The 24,426-nt window shown below is 44.0% G+C and overlaps 1 protein-coding gene across 1 annotated transcript in view; it reads right to left on the bottom strand.

Moving 5' to 3' along the window:
- Positions 1 to 24,426, bottom strand: part of KCNMA1 (potassium calcium-activated channel subfamily M alpha 1) — a 488,218-nt gene that overhangs the window by 327,139 nt on the left and 136,653 nt on the right. The window contains exon 4 of the mRNA XM_058542759.1: positions 16,536 to 16,597. Within this exon, the coding sequence (XP_058398742.1) occupies positions 16,536 to 16,597 (62 nt within the window). The remainder of the gene's footprint in view (positions 1 to 16,535; positions 16,598 to 24,426) is intronic.

Raw genomic sequence — 24,426 nt, 5'->3', positions numbered from 1 at the left:
TATATGGTGTGAAGTCAGGGTCCAACTGCATTCCTTTACATGTGGCTATCCAGTTGTCCCAGTATCATTTTTTGAAAATACTATTCTTTCCCCATTGAATGATCTTAGCATCCTTGTTGAAAATCAGTCAACTATAGATGTATGGGTTTATTTCCAGACTCTCAGTTTTATTCCATTAATCTATATGTCCAGTATGGCTTTTTAAAAGCAGAAATCACATTATTCATTTCTCAGTAAAACAGCTCACCCCCCAGCACAAGTCACTCTCTATTCCAAGGGTTCTTACCCAGGGCCACAGATTCCCAAGAAGTCTTTGGATAATATTCAGGAAGTCCATGAACTTGTATGAGAAAAATTACAGCTTTATTTTTATTAACCTCTAACTCAAATTTAGCATTTCCTTTAATTATCAATGTGGGCCACAAACTAGAATAGTATTAATGATACCGCTGACTTTGTTAGCAATAAAAATCCCAAATATTTGCAGGTAAGATTACAATTGTTGCAGATATCTCAAAATATCATTTACATTAATCTTACCTTAAAATTATAGGGGTGCATTAGAACTGTTGCACTTGGTCTCGATAATAATGTCCTGGTCAATAAGCACACGTGCTCTATCATGAATTTGTTTTTCATAGTCTAATAACTGTATTTCAATATAATTGGTTTTATTATAATCCAATGTTTTTATATTATGCATTTATAACTATTCCAAAAAGGGGCTCATGGTCTTCAGGAGATGGCCAAAGGAGTCCTCAGCACAAAACAAGCTAAGAAACCCTGCTTTTCCCATTAGCAATTTTATTTTCTTCCCAGCACTGATCATCAACTGAAATTATCTTATTTAGCTGTCACGGTGTCTCTTGTCTGTCTTCCTCTGACACAATTGGTAAGTGCCTAGGACTGAAAATAGGGCCTAGCACATAATAGCCATTCAATAAATATTTATTGAGTTAATTACTAAGTCATCAGTCATTTTCTAAACAAGAGCTAAATCATTAGCTTAATGAAAATAAAAACTACTGATACCAAGATAGTGATGTACAATTCATACTGAAAATAATTTCACACTTATATCATCATCAGATTGAATAAATGCTAATATGTCCTATGTCCTGCACTAAGTGCTTCACGTGCAGCATCTCATTTACTGTTCTCAGTACTAAGGAGCAGGAATTATTATTATCCATATTTACAGTTGTGGAAGCTAAGGCTCAGAGAGGTGAATTTCTTCCCAGGGTCACACAGCTAGTGACAGAGTCAGGATTTGTAACCAGGTCTACCTGCTTCCAGAATATCAGTTTTTAACTACAATAAAACATTTCTAAGGAAAAAAATAGGAATTTCAGAGAAAGAGAGGAGGATTTTTCTTATGGTTCAATTGAAAGAGAAAGCTGAGATCCTGTGAAGTTAAGAAATATGCCTTGGGACGTAGAATTCAGCAGAGATTTCCAGTAAAATGTTCTTTCCACTCTCCTATTTATGAGCCACAATAGGGAAACCCCTTAGCAAAAATATAGAAGAACTGGGTGCTAATGGATTGCCTCATATGAGAGGACGAATTTCTGAAAAGGTTTACTTTGCAAGTGCAATAAATACTAACAGGCATTAATTGAAGTCTGTTCTTTCCTTTCCTGGGGTCCAGCTTGCTTCTCTAAATATTAGGGCTCGGCCTCATTCAGGACATTAAGCACTTCATTAAGCTGAAATCCAAGTTAATTTGATTGCACAATTACAAACTGTCCCTGGCTGGAGATTGTCTCATCTGTCAGGTGGCAAGGGGGCAGCACGGCCTAATGACATGCCGGATCTGCATTTTATCCCCAGCATGAGGTCTCAGTGTTTTCTGGTTTTGACCTCATCAAGGCTTGCAGTAGGGAAGTTAAACTGGAGCAGAGAGACAGATGTTCTCCTTACCAAAGCAGCCGAGGGCACCTGGAGGCCCATCCACTGGGTCTGCAAAGGAATGGAGCACAGGAAGAGTCCTGGTCACCTGGAGATGGCAGCAAATGAGGTCAAATCAAAGGCCCACTGTGCCCAGGGCAGCTCACCTGCATGGGGAGCATGCATCCTGGTGGCCCCTTTCCTGTCCCCTGGGCCCAGTATCACTTTACCAGCTGCAGGCTCACCTGACAAGCTATTCAGCGTGGGTGTACGCAGGTGTCAAGGGGATGGATAAATCATATTGTTTTCAACAGTGATTTTTGCTGACATTTAAATACCCTGGAAATACCAGACTTTGTGAAGCAGCATTTGCCTCTCCTCTGCTATTCATGCACGTAATCAAAAAACTCACTCCCAGTCCTCTCCTGGAGAGAGCCTCCTCCAGCCAGCCCAGTTCCCTCACTGACTCTGCTGTAAAGACGTTAATGTTGCCCAAAGAGTGGTCTGGCCTTGGCCCTCGGCTATTGGCATGTCATGCCTGATAAAAAGTCTTTGCCTGGGTGTCTCAGATCAGCCAGATGGTAACAATGTGATTGGGGGGTGGGGGTGGGGGGGTTAACCACACCGGAAAGTCTAACAGTGTGATATATAGTGGGGGCTTTGGGTCATATGGTATTTGTCAACCTCAAAAATGGCTGGAGACCGAGGTCAGCCATGTGGGCAGTCGCCCAAATTTATGTGATTGAGACCCCAGTAAGAACTCTGAACACTGAGGCTCGGTGAGCTTCCCCTGTTGGCAATACTCCTTGTATGTTGTCATACATCGACACTGAAAGAGTAACACTGTCCATGACTCCACAGGAAGAGAACAATGGAAGCTCCGTGTTCGGTACTTTCCCGGATCTGCCCCACACACCTGTTCCCATGGCTGATTTTAATCTGTATCCTTTCCCTGTAGTAAACCGCTTGTGAGTATAACAGCCTTCAGTGAGCTCTCTGGTCCTTCTAGTGAATTATCAAAGCTGAGGGTGGTTTGGTGAACTCCCGGAACTTGCAGTGAGCATCAGAGGTGAGAGAGTCTTGTGGACCACTCACCCTCTCCTCTTCTTCTGTATTATCTAAGTTCTAGCCATGCCTGGAGACCCAGTTCTAGTCTCCCTTCCTCCCTGAAGGAATTCCTGCAGCCCAGAGAGCACACTGTCTTCTGTACTCAGAGCTAGTGTTTCTCAAGCCACAGTAAGAAATATATTTACATCACAAACCAGTACACACATATTTTATACAGTATATATAGATCTCTGTCTATAACTGAAATAAAAGTTTGATATAATCACATTGATCTTCCAGAGCAGTACTTTTATCTAAGATTGTTCAATCTAATCTTTTTTCAACGCTTGTTGACCCACTCTATGGTTTTCACAAACCATCCATGAGTCGAGATTGGCAGTTTTAAGAAGATCAGGTCTTGTCCACTACCTTGATAATTAATCACATCACTGCCTTGCAATACAGCTCGTTTTGTTTCTTAACTTTAATGTGTCTACATCTTTCCTCTCTAAAAACCTGATTAAAAGCTTCAAAACAAACCTCAAAAGAACAACAATAATATCTAATACTTTTTTGGCCCCTTTCACGCTGGGCACTATGCTAAGAGCTGTTACATGCATCCCCTCATTCTTTCAACACCCTACTATGAAGTAGGTATTATTGTCATCCTTCATCATCATTTTCACCCCATTTCAAAAAGGAAAGACTTTACAGCTTGGAAAGGTTGACTAGCTTGCCCAAGGGGACACAGCCATAAAGTGTTAGATTAGGATTAAGCCCAGGAAATTCTGATTCCAAATCCTGACGCTAACCACCAGGAAGCTCTGCCTTTCTTTTCCACCCGTTCTCATTCCAGGCCCCAGCCTCCCAGCCGAGCTCTTTGCCCCTTAGTGGACAGGGCACTGACAATACATATGAACGCATGATACTGGCCCAAGCGGCTCGGGGAGGAGGAAGCTGGCAAACATTTCCTCTTTAGCCAGTGTTTTTTCAAGCAAGGGTCAGTGACCTTCTGCCCATACACAGCACTCTCAGGCCTGTCTGTTACAGTTCCCCTCACTCATCTCTAGGGAGTCTCCTTCTTCCAGAACACCAATTACCCCTGCCTGCTTCTCCCCGCCCTGCTTTCCCTGCACCAATTAAACTGTCACAGTCAGCTGGCTTGGAGACAGGTGCAGGCAGGAAGAAATCTGAAGGAAGCAGGGAATTCAGGGGAGATGGAGCTTCTCTCAGAAGCCACTCTTCTGTTTTCTGTCAAACTGGTCTGAAGCCCACAGAGGTCCCCAGTGACTCCAGTGGTGGGTGAGGGACACAGACTTGTGGAGAAGTGGCAGCTGCTCACATCTGTTTGGGCATCCCAACGTTGCCTACATCCTGGTGCCCCAGTGCGGGGTCTCAGAAGAAATGATTTTGGCTGGAGATTATTTGCATTCCTGAATTGCAGCCCAAGAGGGAAATTTTCCACTAAAGACAGGTGCTAACCCATGCTATATAAGAGAAACACAAAACAAAGAGGGCTTAGGCTCTGTGCTGTGGCCCCATCCCTTCTCACATACTGCTCTCAGTGTTGCCTGATATTAAAGGAGGAGCTAGGAAGCCTAGGGCCTCCCGTCTCCAGTTTCATTAGCATTGCCCCTACATTTTCCAGATTTCAAATGCACTGGGGGAAAGGGGGAATGCTTGCTCAAGAAGAAAGAACACACTGTAGAGAGACTTGCGCTCAGACGCATTTTGTATGCCAGGACAAGGAGAGTTCTCGATCAATCTCTGCTTAACCTTTGGGTATGAAAACTGCCCTCTGTCTGCCAAGTGATCTTTGTGGCAGAAGAAACAGGAGGGAGTGAGCAGATGAACCAGTCCTACAGAGCAAAAATCCTTAACTTGGGGTCCATGGACAACTATAGTGTCCCTGGTAAGCAAAATACCTATAGCATTCATCAAATTCCCAAAGGGGAGCTTGGCTCACAAAAGAACCACCACCATTCCACACGGTAACCTACACACATTGCCTTCTATAATTTTACTTGCTGTAGCTATCAACTCTTACTCACTCAAGCCTCCTCCAAGCATATGCACATACATGCATGCAGACACAGAGCCACCAAACGCACCCTCCTGGTCTACTCCCCAGCCTCACCACATACTAGATAACAGATTGTGCTCGAAGGCACTGACAGGTGGCACGGCCGCCTGGAGCACATCTCAATTATTAATGCTGCTCTTTACAGACCTTGCCTTATTATCCCTGTTCACGCTATTATGAAGAGGGCAAAATCCCCAATGCACTCCTCGCCCACTTCCTCCTGCTGCTAGAGGAAAAGCACGTGCCAGGTAGAGTCATCTAATAGCATGCAAGGTCTTCCCCTCTCTCTATGTCCCGTTCCTGCAGTTCCCTCTAGGAATCAAGATCAAGTGTATGTCAAACTGGGCCATGGGTTCATTTTCTGGGGTTAGGGGGAGGAGGTGAAAACACCAGCTGTCAAAGGAAGAGATAAGAGTTCTCTGTCTGAGTGTGAATAGGAACATGCGGCAGAGCAGGACAAGTGCCTTCCAGTAGATTCCAACATCCAAAAAGTAGGCCTGGAGTCCTACCTACAGTTTCCTCCCGAGAGAACCGTGATAGGTGAAGGGTAGTATGAGTGTTTTCCATCTGGAAACCAGACTGATGAAGCAGCTCTACTGGAATAAAGGTTGTTATAACGGAGTGGCCATCTTTTTCTCAGCTCTGAAAATATCTGAGCTCCGGGCTCTGTATTCAAGCAGAGCCTAAGGCTACCCTAACATTAAGAGCCAAGTTATCACGTGAAAAGTGAAAGGTCAGGAGATGGAGATAGAGCTCAAACTTGGGACCATATCTGGGAAGAAAAGTCCAGTGATGCTTCTGCCATTTTTCTGATGTATCTATATTAACACATGCTTTCACACTCACATGTGTTAGAAATTAAACCAAGTTTCATATGATGTGCCCATTTAGCCAAATAAGTCAGAAGACAGTGTCGAACAATCATCGACACTTACATGCCTAGTATAATCAACTCTGTTTTGGTCAAGTTAATACACCGGCAGAACAGACAGCTTTGGGCCTCTTTTCTCACAAAGAATCTGACAATTTAAGGGGTTATGTTCGCTTCCATTTATGTCCTGGAAAATACACTCTTGTGACTTAGCAACCATGTTTAAAAAGCTTTTGCAGTTCTTAAACAAACAGAGCGTATGTTTATGAGGTCCTAACGACGTTCTTTTCGGGGATGACGTAAAGTCAGTGATATGTAGCTTCGGGGCTTTACAGTAAGCTGTGGGTGATTTATTGCCGTGACATACAGTATTTGCCTAGAGCAAAGTGGACATTTACTTTAGCAGCGTTTGAAAACGTGTTAAGTGGGAAACAAGCCGGAACATCTAGGGACCAAAGACTCCTCACCTTGGAGAGAGAAGGAGCCCTTTTCGGGAGACGGAGGACCAAGAGTTAAGAACACTTTCTGGCACTCAGGGAACAGAGCTAATTCAAGACCCGAAAGAGAGACAGTTTAGAACAGAGACTGAAAACGGGAGGCCCAAATCTGGCCTGCAGACATGTTTGGTTTGGCCTGCAGAGTACTTTAAAAGGTTTGGAGTCGTGGACAATATTTTAAAGCTGGAGATTCAACATAAAAGCGCAGTTTCCTCTCTTCTCTTTGACACACGGAAGATCCGGCTGCACAGGTCTGCATACCTGCTTGGCGACCGTCAGCCAGAGTTGGGAAGTCACTTCAGGGGGAGCTCCGGCTCTCAGCTTATCCCGGTCCTCATCAGATTTGCTTCCCTCATCTCTAACACCCGCCCACCTCTGTCGACTTGAGCTTGCAAACCTCCATGTAGGAAATGTTATTTTTTACTGTGGTACTCTCAGAAAACAGATCTCCTCACTGCCAAGACTCATTTTCAGATACAAGGATGGACAGAGCACATGTTTCTCCAAAACTCAAGAAAAGCAAGATTATTAGGTTTTCTTAAAATTTTTGACATATCCACAAGTGTCATTTTTTTTTAATGCTAGGTTGCTGAAGTTAATATTTCCCAAAGCCAAGTCAGAAGATGGGGTTTGAAATGGAATGTTTATTTTTATTTTCTCATCTGAAACAATTAGATGACAGTGGAAGGGGTGTGGTTTAAGGCATCTGTCTCTGGGCATGTCTTCTTATCTGTGAAAATTTCCAGATGGATGGGGCTGACAGGAAGGGAGGAAACAGAGCCAGGTCTCCACCAGGCACGGCAGACACAGCGCCTAGGGTCACCATACTTCTAGCGACCCATGAAAATGTCTTCATTTTAATTTCTTTAAAATCAGAAGAAAAATAAATATAATAATAACGAATATGTAATAATGAATCCATCCCGGATTATATTCATCTTTATACAAACACAGTAGTAAAATATAACTTTTAATATTCTTTATGGAGAAGGCATAAGTACCTAGGGCCCATGAACATCACAGTGCATCTTCGGGGCAAACACTGGTTTCCAGAAACATCTTGGGGTATGCTGTGGCCAGTTTGCCAGTAGCATAGCCTCACTTATCCATGACTCCTCCCCACCACATCCCGGATGGTCTGCATACGGTAAGGTCATAAATGAGGCCCCTGCAAGGCACATTACACCTTGACCTTGATTTCAAAAAGCTGGAGTGGATGCCTTTCAGTCTGCCACTTCTGGAAACTTCCAAATAGAAGTTTCCAAAAGTTTTCATCACGTGTAATTGGAGAATAAGCAATACCACCACCAGAGACAGTTTGCTTTTCTCATTCTGCTATGCCATCCTTGAAGCATTCTCAATCCTTAATCTCAGCGGCTGATTTCAAGGCAGGGCCTCGCTGGACTCAGCACACACTGAAAACAAAAGCCAAGAGGCCAAAGTGCAGGTCATGATGACAGTTCCCTCTGGTGGATTCCTCGAGTTGGGAGGAGGCTGAGTTTTCTGTCTCCTCAACTCAAAACCTCCCCAGAGCCAAAACACTCCATAAGATCCAGCTACCTTGTCAGCTCCTCAACCTTCAGCACTTATTGTTAGCCATGCTCAGATTAGTAATTGATGACATATTGCCTTGTGATATCTCACTTGCTATCTTGTTTTAACTCACTTTTCCTGTATTTACGGCTGGACTTCCTGACCCTTGGTAAAAACATATACAATTTAATCATATTAACGGAAAAGATCTAGCCTTATATATAGTATTTTAAATCCCCTAGTACCTAGCAAAATGCCTTGCACAAGGTCGGTACTTAATAGAGCTCTACTACCTGATTGATACCTTTAAGGGCACAGGTACATGGCTGCCAGCCTCATCTCAGTTATTATGATGAGACTGGTGGTCAGTCCTCCCATGCTACGCTTTCTCATCGATTTATAGGTGGGATAGGATTGTTCCCTACACACAGGCACACACACACACAGGCACACACACACACATGCTCCCTTCTCCCAAATTCTGTGAATAGTGACGTGTATCAAAATGTCCCAAGGACATCCTTGCTGCAAGGGATTCTATTTTTAAACTACAAATGACTCAACACTGACCAGGGTCTCCCCAAAGCTACAATTTGTCAGGCTGTCAAGAAGAAGGGCAGGGAAATAAAAGCAAAGACAGAGGTCACAGCTCCATTCCTGTCTGCAGCCCATAAAACCCACGATGAAGCTATAGCAGTCGACACCACAGCTCAGCACGGCCATGGTTGTGTTAAGCATGAGCTCTGCCCTTGCATTTGGATTAAACTGTTCTGAGCTCCAGCCTCTCCCTCCAGCTGGCTCCTACCCTGATCTCTCGGCAGTTTCTACATGCACGTCTGGCTGCGACTTTAGGTGGAGGACCAGCGCCATGCGACGCGGGGCGGCGGAATCCAGCCCTCTGTGGTATAAACACATGCTAATTGCAGAAGACATAAATAACTAATGAGGCCTGAAAGGGAATGCATTTTCTTCAATTTGCCCTGAAACAATCATTCCTTTAAAAGAAGCAAGAGGGCTGTGACAGTGTCAGATGATCCAAAGCTTTCCTTCTCAAATTTTGGAGAGTGGTAAGAAGAGAAGAAATAATTCATTCTAATTTTGGAGGGTAGAGCAGATATGGATTTACAGACAAAGTTATCAGAGAGTGTTTGCACAGGAGAAACAAATGAGCAATTGGGCAAAATGTCCTCAAAAGTTATGCACAATAAATTCCAAACAGGGCAAACCAATGTGTTCAGTCTTGTTAACTCTCCAGAACAGAGTTAAACTCTTACCTCCTCCCTGAAATAGTACAGAAAAAAGAAAAAAGAGCAGCAGGACCATAACATCAAGGAATTCAAGGCCTCTTGCCAAGGGAGGTGAAATAAACGAATTCCAAGCACCCACCTGGCAGGGCTTGATCTTTTCCCCCTGGGACTATATTTGTTCTTTTCCATGGTCCTTAAGTTCCCCCCATGATGACAGCCTGAAACTCCAGAATTGGGGTAAAAAGTCAATTTGCTTCACTATTCAATGGATAATATTTGCTGGCACATCTTGGTTCATTTTTTATTTAGTAGAAAGAACCCAAGAGATCAAGCAGAAAAGGGCCTGGACTGAGAGGGAAGAGCTCTGGCCCCTGACTGCTCTGGGCTAGCTGGGTGACCTTGAGCAGGTCACTGAACCCTCCTTCTCAGGAGAGGATGCTGAGGCACAGGGAACATGCATGAGTGGCACCAAGTGGACTCTGAAGCCTCCTCAACTTTTAACATTATATTCTAAAGTCATCTTTTGTAGCAAACCGGGAAGGTCTAGCTCTATCCTCCTTCCCACTCCTAACACAGTCCCTGATTTTTAACAAGGCAATGCCAAAGAGGAGCAGTTCCCATGATGTTTCTAGATGCTGTTGCATGAAGTACCCATGTATTACATGCACAATGAGAGATAAGCGAGGAAGCTGAGACCACCTCCCCAATGTGGAAGGTGGAAGGAGAAAGACTCCGCTTACCCTCTTGATAAACCTCCACCTGTCTTCTCTACCAGGTTTATACCCAACCGATGAAGGAATGGCAATTTGGAAAACTACACCAGGTAGAATGGTTGGGTTAGGGTTGCTCCCATGTCGGAGAACTGAGTGTTGCCTTTAAAGGTTAAATTCTAAGAGGGGACAAGGACTTCCCATTGGGAGTTATTTACAGCCTCTTTGCCCTGAAGGCGTCTCCTCTCCCCGCCCCTTCAGTGGGCTCACTCCCTCACCATCTGACATTCCATTCTTTCAACAGCTGCTAGCTCTCCTGTTGTGTTCCCTTCACAGATGTGCAGTGCTGTTCTGAACATCCTGCCCTTGAACTTTCCCTACCCATAATTTTCCAAACGAAAGCCTGGTAATAAAAATGCCAGTGAGAGATGGAGAAAATTGGGGGGAGTATTTAAAAAGAAAGAAAAAAAAAAAAACGATTAGGGAGATGCTTTACATACACAGTGATTTGTGTTGATTTCCTCAACAAAGGTTAAGTGCATGTCATGACTTCTCAAAGGGGCATAAAGGCGGAGAGCTGGAGCGAATTTCCCAGAACACTACCTAGAAAGGCTGAGTTCCATAAAGGAGCTGGGCACTGAAGGAGCTGGTGAGCTTCCTTCTCTATGCCAGGGGCTACCCAGCTGTTCCTGCTGCAGGGCAGAGGGTGTGCTAATGGTGATAGTGAAAGCATTCACAGGACTTTACAGTTTACAATGCACTGTCATGAACGTGATCTACGCTGTCCTCACAGCTCTGCTAGGTACCTGCCACGAGGCACATGGGAGACACTGGGTCAACACCTGAGTGCACAGTAAGACCAGGAGTGCAGGAGGCGGTCAGATATGGTACATTGTTTCAAAGACCTCCACAGAAACCTCTTTTGAACCAAAGTTTCCTAAAGTCCGTTGGTTTGATAATACTAAGGCTCTAGGCACACAATGCAAATCTATAACAAATTACCTCTAAAGAGATAAAAGAATCTATCTCACTTTGGTGTGTCAAATAACAGGCACAGAGAACTAGGTAAGGAGAGGAGGGCAAAGGGTCTTTCTAGTGGGAAAGAATCCCTTAGGTGGGAGGAGCCCTGGAGAAACAATCAACTTTCTTTGTTCTTTACTGAAGTGACCCTATTCCATCATGAAATGCTGCCGCTCCACGGAGATAAAAGAGAAGCGAGTCTTAAGCCATAGTTTAGGAAGAAATGAATTAAGGCCCAAATAGGCATCAGACAGCTTATGTCTCACATCCTAAGGAGAAAGCTGTGACAGGACCCTCGTAAGCACTGCTGACTTACAGACTTGGCCCCAAAGGTGAGAAATGGGGAGGTAGAGATGGAGAACAGAAGAGAAAACAAGACAGATGAGTTGGCAGGATGAGGCTAAGTGCCCTCTCATTCTCGCCACATCTCACTCAACCCATTTAGTCCCTTCTACAATCGGTACTTTCACATCCTGACACTTGGAAGAGAGATGCCTTTAGACATGCTGGATTCAAATCCTGGCTCCACAACTTACTAGCTACGTAGTTTTGGGCAAATGTTGCAGCTTCAGCCTCCTCATCTGTAAAGTAATAATACCTACCCTATCATGTTGTTGGGAGGATTCAATGAGATTGCACGTTTTATTTATTTTAAAGTGCTTAGCAGGATACCTTGCACACAGCAGGTGATCAGTGAATGTTAGAGCCCTCTAACCACCTGCCCCTCTCTTCCCTTTTGAGGAGAATTTCTAGGCTGAGGGACTAGGGGCCTGGCTGTGTAAAGACTTGAGTGGGTAAAACAACTGGGTGACTGGCCTGTTCTGCTAAAGCTGTGAGTAACCCCATTACATCAATGGTGCCAGTTTTACTTCCAGAGACTATGAAAACAATCTGGTCAATTTCTATTGCAATCTTAAAGATAGTTTTCCTCAACCGTATCTAACTGTAAGCAATTATACCGTGTGGAAAATATTCAGTATTATCACATGGAAGATGTCTCGAATGAATGAATGAATATGAAAGGAATGAATCAATGAATACAAACGTAAAATTTTAAAGACTGAGGGAAGGCCATTTTCACATCGTAACACCACTGTTACCCTGGAATCCAGCCCTTGGATTAGAAGCTCTCCACAATTTACTGCTGTCCCCTCTCCCTTCCTCGTGTCCGTGTCCTCAAAACAGCACTGCTGATACCAGAAGCCAAGAGCAAAGACTGGCAACATCAGCAGGTGCCCCTACTGTGCACCAGCCATTTTGGAGTAGATAAAGTCATTAAGGAAAATTTTAACAACGTATAACCTTTCAGCTTTACTCTGCCAACAGCAGGTAGCTTGCCCTTCAGAGCCTCGAGCCTGCACTGAAGTCACCAGTAAGCAGACTTGACCTTCATTTTCAGTACACGCAGCATTAAATATTCATAAGCCATGTCACTGTAGCATAAGAAATAGCAGAGTTTAAACATGAATCAAAGGAATAAATATCTCCACACAGGTGAGTCACCTTTCCCCAGAATGCCTCTGGAAAAAATGCAAATACCCAGAGTCCTGAGACTGTCTCTCCCAACCCTCTCCTGAAATTCTAGAAGCAGCAGGAACTGCTGCATTATACAACCCATGAATCCTGCCCTCACACTGACATCATTGGGTCTTTTTTTCCTTCTTATCTATTAGAAAAGAATTACTGTTCCTATGTCAAAGAGAGAAAATAGACAGAGATGGAACCCAGCAATGGTGACATTATCACCCACAGGGCATCTAAGGGCACTTTTGACTTGGTTGTACAATTTTTTAAAAATCTTTGCTTCACAGAGCATCAGAGTGTGTGGGAGGAAAGGTTGTCATAGGCACGGAAAGACATCAGAATTAGGAGCTGGAGTTCCATGTGCCTTACATGGGGCACAACACCTTTAAAAAGAATGAAAAGGAAATGGAGTTCATTTGGACAATATCTGCCATGTGTGGCTAATTTAGCATCTTTTGGGGGATGGGATTACTGTGTACAGCTGGCTTAACGCTTCTCTGTGTCTGTTAAGAAACTGACATTAAGAAAAGACTGGGTGGAACATCTCCCTCTGCTTGGGTGTTTCTAGAGAGTCTACTGCTGGGATGAGGAAGCATCATTTTAACACACTTTAATGTAATTCTTTCCGGTTTTCAGCTCCAGGACCTCTGAGCACAATCCATCTTAGCTAGGTGGTAATCACTTGAGGCTGCACAAGTGATCCTTCTGTGGTGATCGCTCTAGGAAAATTAAGACCCAAAGATAGGCTTCTCAACCCCCTGAATGAAAAAGAACTGCTCAGGGATCTATCTTGGTCTAACAACGGAAAAGGAAAGACGTGTAGCAGAGGACATCTTTGAAAACGACCTACCCGCTGCCTCTTGATAGTAAAATAAGCTTTGAAAGATTAGGAAAGATCATAAACCCACCCTTTATGACATTCATCTGAACTGCCCTCCCCACGCTGCACAGAAGTAGAACAATCACTCGGCCTGCCTGTTCGCTCACACAACCTGAACCGGCCTGCCCTGACACTGAGCCAGCAGAGCAGACAAGGACAGCCTGTTGTATAGACGAATATGCATTCCTCCCACTTTTCGAAGGGTTGGGCGCAGAGAGCCTCACATCTTGAACTTGTGCTGCTGGGGCATCCCCACCATTTTGGGGGAGGCCAGCTCTAGTTAAAATTCACTAGGACAAGGCAAGTCATGGACAATGTCTGCCCCATTAGGTTCACACAAGGGAAAGCCAATATACTGTCTTTTGATTTATCTATTTGAAAGGGGTACTGTCACGTGTCACTTAACGATGGGGATACATTCTGAGAAATGCGTTGTTAGGCAATTTTGTTGTTGTGTGAACATCATAGAATGTACTTACACAAACACAGATGATATAGCCTACTACACACCTAGGCTATACGGTACTAATCTTGTGGGACCACCGTGGTATATGTGGTCTGTCATTGACCAAAACGTCGTTATAGGGTGCATGACTGTACATACTAACTAAAGTTGATCTGAAAAATACTGGGTATGTTTTTCAGGGTGATGAATTAGTATAACTTCCAAGAGAAGTTTAAAGCTCTCTTTCCAAGGTGCCTAGATGGTCAGCCAACCACGAGTGTGTAAAACCAGTGATAGTTTTGAATGAAAAGGATAAATTTTAAGAATTTACATTCTGCTTTCTTACCTAAGGTCCATTTGCATCTTACGTGTGGACAGAATTTTTTATCTTGTTTACTATGCTTGACTCTGATGGTTTTTTTTTTTAATTCCTGGGAATCTCTGGCTTATCATAAAGGTTACTTTATAGATTACACTCTAATTCTTCACTTTACTTCAAGTAAGCATGCTGGCTTTCCCCAGGTAGATGGTAGACTCTTCGGTATTGACTCTGCTGATCAGGTCACCCACAGACTAGAACCTTGGGATAGGGCTTCAGAACCAAATGTAGTAATTCAAATGAAAAGTGGAAACAGCTACATAAATAAACATAAAGTCATCTTATAAACAAGGGCTCGCTATGACAAACCACAGAGTTTAGTGACAGAGAAGAAAGACTGAGGCTAGGACGCGGCTAGGACAGTTCTCAGGAAGAGTGAGGACAGTCTTGGTTCTAAGATTATTGGCACTTTTGCTAGGAAAAGCTGAGAACAGGACCAAAGGTCCATCCTTGGAATAGACTCTTTGCAAGTTCATAAAAGAAACCAGAACCAGAGAGGATTCCCAATGCTAGCTTTCCCAGGCTTAGCAGAATTGTAACTAAATCCAAAAGACACTGAGGTGGTGCAGGGCTCCAGGGAAGGGGGTCTTGCCTTCGGGAGTTCCATCCCTTTCCATCCTCTCACATGGAGCCGAGAACACCAGGATCTAGAGAGCAAAAGACTGCCTTATAGTAGACACTGTAAAAAAAGGACGCACTTCAAACTCATCTAGCAAGAGCATTTTATTTCTGAGAAATACAGAGGAGCAAAGAGAGAGGGGGGCAAGAAGGCGCCGAGGCATCTGTCTCTCTAATCGATCACCACACTCACCTCCATGTAAGGCTTTGCTCTGCCTCGGGCACTCAGACTACATACCCGAACCTACTTCCTGAGCCCCGGCAGGAAGTTGGCAGAGTATGTACCCACAACTCGGGAAAACACTCCTCACTCCTGGGGAGAGAATGGAGAAATAAGACCAGAGGCTTTAGAAGATCTTTGGTTCAATTCAAATATGATCCAGAATTATTAGGAGGAGATATTGAAAAGAGGCTTACCTTCAATGACATATCGCTTGCAGTTTCCAAACTTGAAAAGCTCTTCTTTTTCTTGGTCAGGAAGAGCTGACGAAGGAGCGTGTGGAATCTCGTCTCCTGGAGGACTTTTAAAGGACCCTCCACCTGAGATGGGTGACAGCAGCCCAGCCTTGTGTGTGGGGATGGGCTGAAAAATCTCTAATATTCCAGACGTGGCTGATTCCCAGAGACAGGTGATTAGAGGAGATGTTTTATTTATTTTCCCTGACATGACATTTTGGCTTTTGCACCCAAATGCACAAAAGCCTTTGGCTGGTGACCAGGTGATTCTGAGAAATTCAGAGTCTAGGAGTGCATGAAACTGCTACCATCCCGAGCCACAGAAAAAGAGCGCTAAGCTCAGAATTCAGGCACACCCAGGTCTGAGCCAACAAGGATACCAAGCAGGTTTCCTTGATCAAACTCCAGTGTCCAGCAGTAGCAGGGACAGAGTTCAAGCAGTTAAAAACACTCTCACAGTGGACAACGCAGGCAAAGAGCTCAAGGCCATTGTCCAGTTGTCAAGTTCATGTCAGCACAGAGAGGCGAGTCAGACCAGCTCAGCTCTAGTTTCCCAGATGCTGTCAGCTTCAAGCTTACAGCAGAATAGTTGAAACAAATAATACACCTGGGGGTAACACCTGCAGGAACCAGGGCAGAACTGACCGCCACCTAGCAGCTCTGCTCAGTGCCCTCTTCTGCCTCCTACAAAGTCTTTACTGTCTGTTGCACAGACACGACCCCAGGATGGAGCACCTATTCACTCAGCTGGCACCCCAGGGGTCTGCATGAGTGTCCACTACAGGAATTCTCAGATGGCTATGGGCCTCCACCTCTGGGAGTCATGAACTCCTCCATCCCATCTCCTTACCTTCACAACAAGTCAGGAGGCACCAGTGAGCGATGCTTCCACCGAACATTTGGCTGGCAGGTGCAAAGGATAGTGTCATGCTTGCTGATTTGACCTCCAATAAGATTAAAGCATTGGAAACCGTAAGAAGAAAAGGGCCCTACCGCCACGGCAAGGATGCTTCATTCTTGTAACTCTCCCAGAGGTTGCAAATTCACATCAAAGCCCTCTTTGCACCTTCAGTGCAAATGCTTCATCAGGAAACAGCTATTTTAAAATAAATAATAACCAGCAAAAAGGCTTGACCTCAGCTGCCTCTTCCTCCCTCCTAGGCCAAACTGGTCTTCCTCGTGAGAGCTTGCTGTCCCATTCAGAAAATCAGCACAGACAGCCCTGCCTTCCTCTAAAAGTCTTCCTCACTCAGGAGGCTCTTGCAAGGGTTGGTGTTAAAGTAAATCAACTGATCAGTGCAAAGAAAAGAGGACAAGACAATGTATTTGAATACTCACTTTGACGAATCTATGAAGTATATTACAAGTGCACCAATGCTGAGAGCAAAGACTAAGACAACCTGTAAAAGAAGAGAAAAATGCCATCACTTAAGAGCTGAACACGGGGATTTTTATTTATTTATTTATTCATTCATTCATTTATTCATTTATTTATTTATTTATATGACATGCAGCAGCAGCTCGGAAGCATGGTGTCCATTGCTTTCTGGGGCCTGCCTGGGAAGTTCATCCCCTTGCTGCCCCCACATACCACCCTAATGTCGGCTCCTTACCTGGCAGTGGCCAGCAACCTCGCTGCTGGCCAACAGGGGTCAGGGCAGACTTTTGTATCTCACGGCACTGGGTTTGTATCTGGCCCTGTTATCTCAGGGTCCAGCTTCTCCACAACTGAAGCCAACACACTTCAGTGGGAAAAGAGCAGGTAAAAAATTGAGGTGATATAATTTTTCATATTATACGTAACCTAGGCCCCAAAGGAACTCAAATACAGGACTATCAATTTTTAACAGCTTTACTGAGGTATAATTTACATACCATACAATTCATCCATCCAGTACAATTCAATGACTGAATAAATTTACCAAGTTGGGCAACCATCACCATAATCTAATTTAATCATCCTGGTAAGATCCCTCATGCCCGTTAACAGTTAATCCCCGTTCCTACCCTCAGCCCTAGATAACCACTAATTCACTAATTTACTTTCTGTTTCTATATAAGAAATATCAATCAAAAAGTACAAATTTCCATATACGTGTGTGTGTATGCTGCGCGGATAAACGTCTGTATATGTATGTGTGTACCTATGAATATATTCACCGCATATATACAAAATGTGCATGTGTGTGTGCATGCACACTCGTGTGTGTGTGTGTGTGTGTAGTTATTATACTTCTCAAGTATTTTGGAAACCGTTTAGGTGCAGGAAGCCAAATTAGGTAATATATTAGGCCAGTTATAAGACAATGCTTGTTCTTCTTTAAGCTCGTCACTCAAAATTAATCACCATTGATATAAAAGACAGTTTTGGCATCTCCTTCAAAGGATACCTGTCACACTAAAGTCCATCAGATGAATACGTAGCAGAGTAGGCTGACACTAACACTTCTATCCTCACTCAACATTTCAATTTGTTTATTTAATCTTTCATAGAGGAGACTAGTAGTGCAACCAAAAGGATGTTCAAAAATTTTAAAAAAGACGCTCAGGGCTAACAACTAAACTTCAGAACAAAAGATAAACACCACCACCACACACAGAATGCCAGGGCTCAACAAAGACCTTTTAGACTTGCTAATATCCTAGAGGGACTGCAGACTGAAAGGTGTTAGAAGTGTCAGTGTCTTCAGAGTATCCATATACTGACATCCCTCTGGCATCAGCTGGTGGATAGATATGAATCCCAATTGATGTAAAGACTAGGTGTGATCAAGCTGTGTGTGTGTGTGTGCATGTGTGTGTGAAAGAGAGAATCGTGCACACACATCTGTACACGCATACACATCTCTATTGTGTGTGTGTGCCAAAGCGGCTGATAGAAAATGAAATCTCCATGAGATATTCATTTAAAACATTACAAAACTCCATGGAGCTACTGGGAGGGATGGTGGGTTACAAAGTAAACAACTGACAGTTAAAACAACTGGACAGTATAAAAGGAATACGCAGTTTCATAGTACCTGATAAATGCTCCTTATGACAAGTTGTGTTAAAACAATACACCACTGGGGTTTATTTTATTCTTCCATTTTGTTTTAAAAACTAAAACACGCTCTCGTTGAACCCAAGGAAACTCCTGCAGTCTGTCAGTAATTACCATCGACCCAGTGCTAGGACCCCTGGCAGGCTCGCCTCCGTCTCTCCCCTCACACACATTCATTCATGCATTCTTTGCAAAGTTATACACAAAAACAAACAAACAAAAACATAACCAGGCCTCTGCTTTTCCCTCTCTTATCTGAATGAGACAGCAAAACAAATAGCTTAAGATTAATTTTGACCTGTGCTGCTATTTCTGAGACATAAGCATTTAGATCCCGGCCCTGACCTCATTCTCAAAACGCTGCAGAGAAGGGGTGTGGCCAGAACAAAGTGGGAGGACCTCGTCTTCATTCATAAACAGCTGATCCAAGACTAATCCCTGTCAATTTGGCTCCGTGTGTGTGTGTGTGTGTGTGTGTGTGTGTGTGTGTGTGTCTCTGTGTGTGTGTCTGTGAATGCCGAGCTTCTGTCAGAGCTGGCTACACATGCCTATTCCATTAAAGCTGGAGAGAAGATAATGGAAGAGGTGGAGAGGCAGGGAGAGGCGAGGGGAGGAGGGGAGGAAAGAAAGGAAAGAGGAAAGGAAAAGGAAATAAGTTCTTACAAATGGTATTTGTAAGAACCATTCTGAAATGAACTCAAAATCTAAGCTCTCCCGCAATGCGATGATTCCCCAGCCTTGGGGTGGCCAGACCATGTAGCTGACACTAATTTGTCCCAGCTGCCTCGGCTTGGCCTCTGTGATCAGGAATAATGTGCAGCATATTTAAGTAAATCAGCCACCAACAGGAGGGAAGGAATCCTGCTATCCTCTTAAGATGCAAACTCAAATATCAGCATCTCTCTGATAGGGTCAGGGAGGGAAGACATCCAGGAGAAAATGAACTCCAGAACCCCCAGGAACCAAAGATCCTGATGAGTGGACCTTGCTGGGTCCACATGTTCAGCCAGAACCCTTTCTCTAAATGAGGTACAGGGTGTCCAGACTGTCCCACCACCCCACACCCCCACCCGCCTGCCTCCAGGCAGGAAATGATCACTGGGAGAGGATCTGCTCCTCAGCATTGAGGCAACTGTGCGTGTGATTTTTAAACTTGCTAAACAGCTCTTTATCATGTCAGGCCTGATTACACTGTCAACCTTGATCCAAGTGCCACAGAAAATGAATCAACCCTTTGGATTTGGCCATGAAAACAGGAATCCAACAGAGACTCATCTTCTACAGGGCCCTAGCAAAGGACCAGTTCTCTCTCTCTCTCTCTCTGTCTCTATCTCTGTCTCTCCATCTCTTACCTCTATCTCTCTGATAAATCCCTCATTGTCTGAAAATCCTACTCTACGTATGAAAAGATTTAGTACAAGTACACAAAACGATTAGATTTTAGCCTAAATGGTAATGGTTATGTGATAGAGCACCCCCAAATAATCATCTAAGTATTTATTTCATATTGGCTATGCATAAGGCCCTAGGAAAAACAAGAGAAAGAAGTCCACTTGGAGTCACAAAATATACTCCCCTGTAGAGGAATCCTTACCTACAGGAATCTAAGCTATTATGCAATTAGTGCTCACTTGTATGGTATAAGTCTAGTCAACATATAATAAGCTATTGACTAGGTGAAACATACATAAATGGAGAAGGAGTTCGGGACAGGTAGGAACCACAGGGGCTCCTGTCTCAATACCCTCTTCGTTCTCAAAGCGTCCCTTCTTCCTCCATGTTATGGCCACCCTAATACTCCTTCAGTAAGGGGGAGGGCCACCGGGAATCCATCCACGTGCTTCTGTAGTCCCAGGGATAAGGGGCACTGAAGCCCAAGGGACATGTAAGATGAGGCCAAGAAAAGCATAATACATCAGACAGGGCAGCACTCACCCTCCAGCAGCTGAGTCACAGAAAACCTCTTACAACGACCAAGCACTTTACAAAGCACTGTCACAAACAAGAGCATGTGAACACACTGCAATACACATGACAAGTGAGCATTCCGTCTCGGGGCACACCCGTGCTAACCTTCACCAGAGCCTGTCCAGCCTTTCTACCTTTTCATGGTCTGGGTTCACCAGACCACCTTGCTACCCTGCACGGTGCTAACTGCCATATTCTTAGATTTACTGAAAACACTGAGGCTGTGTAGTGATACTGAGTATACTGAGCACTGAGCAATATTTACAGAGTGCCAGATTCCTAAAAACAAAAGCAATTTGATAAATGTCATTGGAACAATGGTGCTCGTGAGTCATCTATTTTCAAAACTCCAAGATCAAACATGACATGTGTTTGCACAGAAGAATGCCAGGAACGAGACACATACACACATACACACACACACAGTGACATGTGTTTGCACAGAATAATGTCAGGAACCCAGACACACACACACACACACACACACTGTACTAAAAGAATGTCAGCCTCTAACACCTGACAGCAGGGGTCTGATGATAAATGGAGAAGAGAGGGGAGACATTCACAGCCATCTTCATGATGGAAATTCCAACCGGCCCTGAAGATATTCCAAACATCTCAGAAAGTTCATAAAAATGGAAAACAGTACGGCAAAGCAGAGTATCCTCCCTCAAGTCACTATAGCATCTCAAGGAAAAGAAAGATCTAGTAATGTGAATACGGAGGCAAATGGATCAGGAAAGTTGGCTCTTCAGAGACATTGCCTGTTCTAGAACCTGGTTTCCAGTTGTCTGGTTTAGGTCTAAATGCTTTCAATCGGCACATGAGGCTACACAGGGCTTCAGACATGGATTTGGAGCAGAGACTCACAAAGGTGGCTACCACCCAAGTCCTAAAAAACAGAGATGCCCTCGTCCTGCTCTGGGACCAGAGAATCGGGAGCTAGGGGAAGAGCAAGGCTGGGCATCTCTATTTTTAACAAGCTCCTCCAGTGGATCTGATGTGTGGCCAAGAATGGGAGTCACTGAATTAAAGCCATTAGGAGAAACCACTTAGCTCAAGTCAGAGATTAATTTACAAATGTCACCTTAACAATTAGCCCATTAGAACATATGTATGAGGCCTGCAGGCTTTGAGAATCGTGCTAGGAGCGCTCTAAAAAGTACCGAGAGGAGGAGGAATTAATTCTCTCCTGAGCAGGTTTTACACATTCTGCTCAGCTCACAGCAGAACAAATGACCCTAATTAATGATTCTGCATGTTTGATAGGGACCTAGCCAGCTACTGGCAGCAGTGACCCCTCAGATAACGGACAATTTTCTATCTACGATCTCAAAGGTACATGACTTTTTTTTTAATTGAGGCATAATTTATATACAGTAAAACTCACTATGTAAAAAAAATAGACATAAGAACTCCCAAGGCAAAACCATCTGGGGACATTTTGTTTATGAGAGATAACATCATTCCAACATCCAAATTATAAGGTTTGGTCTGGTGAATTTTACACCTCCAACAAACATTTATCAAAGGCCTATGCACAAGGCCCAGAGGGAGACAGGGGGAAAGAGAAAACTAGAATAGCTAAGTCAGGCCTGGTCTTTGCCCTCAACGCTCATAGAATCCAGAAGTTTAAATTACTCAGCAGTCCCTTGTGAATTTTGTAAATGCTACACATATAAACAGACACTTCTGGGAAGTCTAGGGAGGGAGGGGGACAGAACAAACACAACCACCACTGCAAACTCCCAAAGGGGAAGTGGAAGGGGAGAACGGAAAACCAAGAGGGAGGAGAGAAGAATTCCTGACACTCCAGGGCCACCTGGCTGTGCCAGAGAAGGGCAGACACCAGGCGCATCACAGGCCTGACACGTGGCGGGCGCAGCACAGGACTCCAGTCAGGAGGCCTGCCTGGGTTTGAATCTTGACTCTGCCAATAAGCAGTATGCCCTTGAGCACATCATTTAATGTCTCTGGGACTCAGTTTCCCAATCTGTGAAATGGTGGGATTGGAACAGATGATTATCGGGGGGGATCTTGATAGGTTATCACATACAGTGAAAGAACTAAAAACTTCTGCTCTGAAAAGGCGGCACTCTTTTATGCCAAATGAATGCCGTTTAAAACAAAACCTAAAGAGGCCGCTGACGGGCTTTCTCCTGGGCCTGTGCCTCAGCTCTGCCAGGGCTACCGGGAGCTGAGTAGTGGTCTGACCCAGCCCCTCTCCTGCCTCTGTGATTCTTTGAAAAGCCTGTGTTTCTGTTGGTTTTACTCCAAGAAGCTCACTCTCTGAGTCTCAGTGTTTTCTTAAGGGAAATAGGGAAGGATATTTTTTTTCCATCACAATCTGGCAAGTACAGTAATATGTTTTTCTCATCTCTAAACCATTAGTGGTTCTTAATAGGAGAAGATATAATCTTGCTACCAAAAAAAGATATTTTTGTTATCATAAATAATAAAAGATTTGTAAAGGATAAAACCAATATTTTGATAGTGCCATTTAAACACCCAAAGGTCCCCCTAAGTTCCCAACCTAACATTCAGGCATGTTACATTTGACTTCTGGAAGTGCTTACAGTAAATGCTGTAAACTGATTCCCTGGAAACAAGACTCCAAACTATGGTTTAGATATAGATGTATTCAAGATGAAAGGAAGGAAGAAGAAAGAATTGCTTTCATAGTCAGTATTTAGAATTATAGCATTAAAATAAAATACATGGGACTTCCAGATACGAGAAAAACCGGTTTATTCAAATGTAAGGAAGACTGGTAAAAATGCCTGTGATTTTGTGGGCATTTAAATCTGGTGCTTCCAAAAATGCAATACTATATAGCCATACTCAGTGCAGAATGGACTCGATTTTTAGGACACACGATACAAACTGGAGAGGCCCCCCCCTTTCAATTGCTTCAAATGACTTCCATGGCTTTTGGTATGAAGCAAAAAAATCCCTGATATACTTTACAAGACCCTAAAAACTCTGGCCCTTTCCTCCTCTCCAGCTTTATCTCACACTCTCTCCCTCTCTAGACTCCAGTTAACGGAAATTTCAGTTCTTATTCACCATGTGCTCCCCGCTCTGCCTGACTACCACAGGGCCTTTGCACAAGCACTTCCTTCCTCCTAGAAGACTTGCTTCCCCTCAAAGACTATTCACCCTTCAGATCTCAGCTCTACTGCCATCTCTCTGCCCATTTAATGCAGAAGGTCCCCCATGAGTATAGTCTGTACTTTGTAGCACTTATCACAGCAGCAATTTTACATTTCTTTGTGTAATCATTTGGTAAATGCCTCTCTCTTCTGCTGGACTGCAAGTTTTGTAAAGACAGGGTGCATGTCTATTTTTACTCATCACTAAATTCCCAGAAGCTAGCAAAGCATCTCAATCAATATTTGTTAAATAAATGAGCATTTGGAGAAAAGACTGGAGAACAAGTTTGGAGACTGGGTACAGTGAAAGCAAAAGATTGCTAGAAGGATATGGACCCTCACTGAACAAGACTTCGGAGTTTAAAACCTCAGACAGAGGTGAGGAGTAGTTCCTCGTGATGGCAGGACCCAAGGGACACCTGGCTGAAGCACGTTGTAGTTGAGGAAGTCGAGGATCTGGGATGCACAGGGGTAGCTGGCAGATTCACGTGCACAGACGTGAAGGAGACGGCTGGAGCTGAGCTTGAAAACAGAGTCAAGGATGGAAGCCATCACTGAGTAGTGGAGGGGCCTGGAGGGAGTAGATGACAGCATCAGGGAGAGTGGACAGAGTGAAGATTTAGTTGGATGGCAGAAGCCTCCAGAGAAAAGGTTTTGCACAAGGATGGAAGGGGCAATGGGAGGCAGGAGTGTCCAGTGGTCCCCAGGCTATGAAGAAACAAGCAACCTCCATAGAGAGAAGTGAGCAAAACTATGTCTCTAGGAAAAACAGGTTCCATTAAGGTGGTAGATGGCAGGAGTGTTAGGTGAAGAAGCTGAGAATTTAGATTGGGATCAGGACTAGGAAACTGTGGAAACCAAGTGAAGCATATGTCCTGAGGAGGTGAGACACCAAATAACATAAATATGAATGTGTAAACAATACATGAATATATATGTATGTATGTACACACACACAGACTCTGCAAAGTACACAGAGATAAACTGATACTCCACCAATCAATCACAAATGCTGGGTCTCTATCAATATTTATTAACCAACTACATTCCCAGCAACGTGTCTCTG

The sequence above is a fragment of the Diceros bicornis genome, chromosome 6 (assembly GCF_020826845.1).
Source record: "Diceros bicornis minor isolate mBicDic1 chromosome 6, mDicBic1.mat.cur, whole genome shotgun sequence".
In the NCBI taxonomy this organism is placed as follows: domain Eukaryota; kingdom Metazoa; phylum Chordata; class Mammalia; order Perissodactyla; family Rhinocerotidae; genus Diceros; species Diceros bicornis.
The sequence above is the reverse complement of the archived record's forward strand: the minus strand, read 5'-3'. Positions and strand labels throughout refer to the sequence as shown.